At 50.6% G+C, this 6975-nt stretch overlaps 1 protein-coding gene across 1 annotated transcript in view; it reads left to right on the top strand.

Annotated features, from left to right (window-relative positions):
* Window positions 1–6975, top strand: part of GRID2IP (glutamate receptor, ionotropic, delta 2 (Grid2) interacting protein) — a 32845-nt gene that overhangs the window by 1533 nt on the left and 24337 nt on the right. The window contains exon 2 of the mRNA XM_010845784.1: window positions 6032–6209. Coding sequence (XP_010844086.1) covers window positions 6032–6209 — 178 coding nt within the window. The remainder of the gene's footprint in view (window positions 1–6031; window positions 6210–6975) is intronic.

Raw genomic sequence — 6975 nt, 5'->3', positions numbered from 1 at the left:
CAGGCCGTCTATGGGGTCACACAGAGTCGGACACGACTGAAGCGACTTAGCAGCAGCAGCGGTGCTTCAATCTGTTCCAGCTGCCATAACCGAACTACCACGGACTGGGTGGTTTATAAGCAACAGGAATTTCCCTCTCACAGCTCTGGAGGCATGAGATTTGAGAACAGGTTGCCAACATGCTTGAGTGAGGGCCTGCTGCTTGGGATTGCAAACTTCTGGTTTTGTCTTCACATGGTGAAAAGGGCAAGGGATCTCTTTGGGGCTCTTTTATTTATTTATTTATTTATTTTTTTCAAAAAAAGTTTTTTTTATGTGGACCATTTTTTTTTTTAAGTCTTTATTGAATTCACAGTATTGTTTCTGTTTTCTGTTTTGGTTTTCTTTGGCCAAGAGGCATGTGGACTGTCTTACCTCCCCAACTAGGGATCAAGTCTGCACCCCCTGCACTGGAAGGTGAGGTCTTAACCACCAGACTGCAGCAAATCCCTGAGGCTCTTTTATAAGGGCACTAATTCCATTCATGAGACCTCCACCCTCATGACCTAGTCACCTCCCAACAGCCCAACCTCCTAATACCATCATCACCTGGGCCATTAGATTTTCAACACACAAATTTTGGAGAGGGGGGGGACACAAACATTCAGACCATAGCAACTGGTAAAGTCTGCTGTGATCCCAGATGACTCACTGTAGACCCAAAAGTCTGCCCCGGATTCCATCCAATCCCTGGGGAGTCAGAAGAGAGGTGATCAGAGCCCCCAGATGGGCAGAGTGGACTTGGTGAGGAAACAAAGTCAGGTTGTGGCCTAGGGAGGAATCTGACCAGCTGCCCAGGTCAGCTTCAGTGCATTTTCTGACAAGGGGGAACAGGGAGTGGTGGATTCTGGTTAGAGCTCGCCAAGCAGCTCCACAAATCCCCAGAAAAGACCACCTCCGGAAGATCAAGGGCAGCTGTGGAGCCCCCCCACCGGCTTCCAACAATCAGCTCTCGGGTTCTCGCCAACACTCTCCCTGCCCCAGTTTTTCCTCCTCGCAGAGCCTGATATTTAATAGAAAATCCATTAGTGTCCCGTGATGGTGCCTCATGCTTCGATGTAGGTTGAGAGCGTCTGGGTAATAGCTGACACCAAAACCGCGCTGTGGCGGGGCCCCAGGAGGGAGGAGCTATTTTTTCCTCTTTCTTACATAAAACATCTTTCCAGAGAGCCATGTTCTCCTTTGAATCGAGGCTGCAGCTGGCTTTGGCTTCAAAGCCACTGACCTCCCTGGGCCTGGTGGGTTCTGGAGGAGGGGGTGACTGGTGCTGCAGCCTGCCCCGAGTGCCTTGAGAACGGCCAGCCGCCTACAGCTCTTTGGTTCAGCTCTGTAAACGCTCCCTGAGCGCACCCGGCCCTGTGCTCGGCCCGGACAGGAGTAACGTGTCAGGTCTGCGTCTCGGGCCGAGGTCTCATCTGGTGAAGGAGATCCGGGGTGCAGTTGCTAGGACTCAGCCGTGCACAGAACGTGGCCTTGGCCTGGGTGCCCTCGAAGCCGCCTGCTAGTACCTGCTCACCCTCTGTGATGTCACCCTCTCTGGGAAGCCTTTCCTCACCCACCCGTGCTGCCATTTAGGAAGCAGTTGTATATACAATTCTGACGTTCAGGGGCAAACCACGAGCTGGAGATCATGCACGATCAAGGGCCGTCTGGGGTCCTCGGCCAGATCAGCGGCATCAGGGAGCGCTTGTGGCAAGGGCTGGGGGAGATTGCAGCGGGTCAGCACAGTTGTATGAAAATAGCCAGGGTCGACACTCTGGACAGAAAGAAAAGGATGATAGGGTTGTGGAGTAAAGGGAGGAGTTTACTGATTTATTTCTAGGTGGGGAGAGAAGTGAACAATTGGTATGAGCAAAAGGGAAGGAGGCAGTAGAGTCACTGAAATCCATGCATTTTGCTGTTGTTGCTTACGGCCCTCTGACCGGCAAGGAGTGGGGACACAGCTGTGCACAGGACCAAGAGGGGAGCCTGCCATCACGCATTGTGGGAAACAAGCACGTGGACAAAGTGATGTTGTTGTTGTTCAGTCGCTCAGTCGTGTCTGACTCTTTGTGACCCCATGGACTGCAGCACGCCAGGCTTCCATGTCCTTTACTATCTCCCAGAGTTTGCTCAAACTCACGTCCATTGAGTCTATGGACAATTCAATAAACTAGCTATTTCAGATGATGATCACTGAAGGGAAGAAATAAACAGGGAGATGAGAGAGTCTTGGGGGCCACTTGATCAAAGTGGTCAGGAAACGCTCCTTGAGGAGGGAACTTTCAAGCTGAGAGCTGAGTGACAAGTAGGTGGCAGGAAGAGAGAGTGGGGACTCTGCTGACTCGGTGGCCTTGTGGGTTGGCCTTGCCCAGGAAGGGGGCCGGTTCTTCATCGTCTGAGAGTGGGGGGTGGAGGGGAAAGATGAGGGGCTTGTTGATACGTTTGGAGGTGAGTGGAAGGGATAATGAACAGCCCCGGCTCTGGCTGAAGTTGGGACCCACATGGGCCTAAGAGAGAAGCATGGCCACCTCCCGGGCTCGCCCAGTCACCCAGCCTCCCACCCCTGCTTCAGGGTCGGCTCAGGATGTCAGCACCCAGAGGCACCCCCAGACCCTCGACTAACAAGGCAGGGAATCTGCTGGAGTGTGGACAGACAGTGGTTAACTGCTCCATTTTAAAAGTAACAGTGCCAGACAGAAAAGCCCACATGCTATAAGATTCCAGCCATGAGACATATTCAGTATAAGCAAATCCAAAGAAGCTGAAAAATAGATTAGTGGTTTCCCCAGGGCTGGGGAAGTGGGGAATGAGGAGTGACTGCTGAATGGGTGCAGGGTTTCCATTTGGGAGGATGAGAACGTCCTGGAACTGGAGAGTGGTGATGGTTATACCACATGGTGAATGTACTTAATGCCACTGACCTGTACATATTAAAATGGTTGCAGTGGTAAATTTTATCTTCAGTTCAGTTCAGTCGCTCAGTCGTGTCCGACTCTTTGCGACCCCATGGACTGCAGCACACCAGGCTTCCCTGTCCGTCACCAACTCCCGGAGTTTACTCAAACTCATGTCCATCGAGTCAGTGATGCAATCCGATCATCTCATCCTCTGTCATCCCCTTGTCCTCCTGCCTTCAATCTTTCCCAGCATCAGGGTCTTTTCCAATGAGTTCTTCGCATCAGGTGGCCAAAGTATTGGAGCTTCTGTTTCAGCATCAGTCCTTCCAATCAATATTCAGGACTGATTTCCTTTAGGATGGACTGGTTGGATCTCCCTCCAGTCCAAAGGACTCTCAAGAGTCTTCTCCAACACCACAGTTCAAAAGCATCAATTCTTGGACAGTCAGCTTTCTTTATGGTCCAACTCTTACATCCATACATGACCGCTGGAAAAACCATAGCCTTGACTAGACAGACCTTTGCTGGCAAGTAAAGTTTATGTTATGTGCATTTTTACAACAGTTAAAAAATAAAGAAGTAAAGGGAACAATGATAACATGCATGCCTTTTCCTGACTGTATAAGTCATATAAGCTCACTGCCTAAAAAATAAAATGGGAACCTAGGGACTTCCCTGGTGGTCCAGTGGTTAAGACTCTAAGCTTCCATGCAGGGGGCACAGGTTCGATCACTGGTCAGGGAACTAAGATCTCATATGCCAAGTGGACAAATTTAAAAAAAAAAAAAAAAAGGAAAGCATTGACATAAAAATAATCAAAATCACTATGAACTTTAGTGCATATTCCCTCTGCAGACCTGTGCATAATTATCTCTGATAAAAATGTAACACTGTGTGTTCTATTTGAAACCTTGCCTGTCTCTCACAAACATTTTCCATTATTTTATAACAGCTTTATCAAGATATATTCACATACCATACAAATTATTCATTTAAAGTGTGTTCAGTGGTTTTTAGTATATTCACAGAGCTGTGCAACCATTACCACAATTTTAGAACATTTTCATCATACCTAGAAGGGCTTCCAGGTGGTGCTAGTGGTAAAGAATCCACCTGCCAATGAAGGAGACACAGGTGAGGGTTTGATCCCTGTGTTGGAAAGATCCCTTGGGGTGGGAAATGGCACCCACTCCAGTATTCTTGTGTGGAAAATTCCACAGGCAGAAGAGCCTGGCAGGCTACAGTCCATGGGGCTGCAAAGAGTCAGACACGACTGAGCATAATCATAATTACCCAGAAAGAAGGCCTGCACTCGTTAGCCATCACTCCTCATACCACGGTCTTTAAATAAAGACCTACAGCATCATTCTCTCCGACCAAATGGTACCACATTGCGTCAAACCTTAGACACTGTCCATTACCAGCCACCTAACCCGTGACACGTGCTTCCTTATCTTCTTGTCACTTAATTTGTAGTTGGTGATAGAGGGCTTTTAGACTTATTTGGACATATTTAGTACAGGCAATGTATATAACTCTGTGGAAGTAATAATATAAGACCTATGACCAAATTCATACACGCACAGGAATGACAGCTAGCCACAGGGCACAAAGTGATCTCAGAGATGCTAAAATTTAAAACACAGGGACTTCCCCCAGTGGTCCAGTGGCTAAGACTCCACCTTTCAGTGCAGAGGGTATGAGTTTGATCCCTAGTCAGGGAATTAAAATCCCACATGCCCCACAGTTTGGAAAAAAAAAAAAAAAGTGCTCACCCTGGAATCAATGGTACCCAATATTGCAGAGTATGGAGTGAACTTGGCTGCAAAACAACAGAAGTTGACTCTACTCACGTGGGCAGAAAAGAAATTTGGGGGAGGAACAGTTCATAGAGTCAGCACTGGAGACCTCCTCTTGTTCAGTTGCTAAGTGATGTCCAGTTCTTGGTGACTCCATGAGCTGCAGCACACCATAACTCCCTGTCCTTCCCTATCTCCTGGAGTTAGCTCAGACTCTTGTCCATCAAGCTGGTGATGCCATCCAGCCATCTCATTCTCTGTCACCCGCTTCTCCTCGGCTTAGAACCAAGAAAGAATGTGCAACCTAGAGCACAACTGTCCTAATCAGCCTTCAGGATGAGTCCGCTCAGGGCGCACTACAGGGCTCTGTCACAGCCCTGCGTGCGCTCCATGTCTCCACATCTCCGCCTCATTCCTTCAAGAACCAAAGCCCTGGGCAACAGCCTCCAATTGCCCGAGGCTGCACCATTAGGACCAGGGTCTCGACTCCCACCTGATATGGGACTTCCTTCCATCTTGGCTGCATAGTCAAGGAAAGACAACTATCCCCAAGTGGATGTGCTACGATTGTTTAGCCATAATGTCAGATATTTATCCTACTTCCAACATCTCAGTATCTCTTCACTCATACGTCATCGTGCGATTGTCAGGACACGTCGAGGATACGTTCCCAGGTGCAGGATCGTGGGGTAAAATGACGGGTGCATTTTTAGGCTTTGGACACTGTCACTGAGCTGCCCATGTCCAGTGGTCATACAGAATCCTCTGAGCAGATGTGCTGTGTCCCACATCAGCCGCTTTGTACACAAAGGTGAAGAAAACAGATCCGGAGAGAGCATTAAGGGAGTCAGAATGCGGAGCGAGGCGTGTTCCGGGGCTATCTCGTGGAGCCAGAGCATTCTCTGTGTGATCTCTCGGCTCGCAGCATGGTGGAAGGGAGTAGAGTATTACAATAATAGTAACTAGCAATTACCGAGCACCTGGCACGTGTTTAAGCTCACAGATCGATTCCTTTGATCCTCACAATAGTCAGTAGATGGGCCATCTCTAGGTTTGAGTCCTGACCCTACAGCCTTGGCCAGGTCACCTTACCTCTAGCGGCCTCAGTTCCCTTCGATAGAAATGAAGACGCTGGCCCAGCCCACTTCGTGGGGGCTGCTGTGGGGTCTGACGGAGTCTGGGTGAGGAGCGCACAGCCGGGCCCAGGCAGCACTGCCACGCCCGCTGTCCTGAGTGAGGGAGGGAGAGGGGGTACTGATTCCCCAGCATTCTACCCTGGGGCCCTCGGGCCACTCATCAGACCCCTCCCCGCAGGTGGATGAGACCTTGGGGGACCAGCCAACCGCCAAGGAACAGGTGTTTGCTGCTCTGAAGCAGTTTGCAGCAGAGCAACGGGTGGACGAGCTGGTGTGGGCGCTCACCCTGGCGCTGCCCGCTGAGGCCCGAGGGCCCCTCCTGGAGAACCTCAGGTACTTATTCAGAGTTGGGATGGGTGGGCAGGGGTGTCTGTTCTCCTGCCTCCACCCCAGATGCTGCTGCTGCTGTGTGGTCAGCCCCTGAGCTGGACCCCAAACACCCCATTGCCCCAAAACTAGGGTTTTGTGTCAGTGACCCCAAAGGCTGACCCTGGAAAGGACAGCTATTGGTGCTGCCGCTGCCAGGGTGTCACTTTGAGTGAGAAAGAAGGGCTGCCAACTGCTGGACTGGGACGGGCTGCAGAGAAGATCCACCTCCCGCTGCCCTGCTCTGTCCCAAACCCAGACCACAGAAGCCTCCAACGTTATCACCAAGATGTCCATAGCTCTTCACTGAGAGGGAATAATGGCACAGTTCGAGGGCCAGAAACTGCTGTGTCACAGTTCGCCGCAGGAATGGGACTGTGCTGGGCCCATCCTGATCCCTGGTACCCACCCCCGCCCCCGAATCCTGGTGACAATGTGTTCGCTCTGCCCTTTGATGATGCCAGCCGGGAGCCAAGAACCTCACTAGGGCCCCAGAGGAACACTTTCTCACTGAATCCCACCAGTACTATCATTGTCCCCGTTCCAGAGGGAGACTGTGGCTCAGAGAGGTTAAGGGACTGCCCCAAAGTCACACAGCACATGAGTAGCATTCACAAGAACATGAACCAATTGACTGAACACTTTCTGCTCAGCTTTGGACTCTAAATTCATTCTTCAGGGGGAAAAAAAATCTCCTGGTAGGTCCTGTGACTCTCCCCAGCCCCCTGACCTCCACCCCCATCCTGCCCCGCACTG

Source organism: Bison bison, unplaced genomic scaffold (assembly GCF_000754665.1).
Source record: "Bison bison bison isolate TAMUID 2011002044 unplaced genomic scaffold, Bison_UMD1.0 scf7180017864223, whole genome shotgun sequence".
NCBI lineage: Eukaryota > Metazoa > Chordata > Mammalia > Artiodactyla > Bovidae > Bison > Bison bison.
This window is presented reverse-complemented; position numbering and strand designations above follow the sequence as displayed.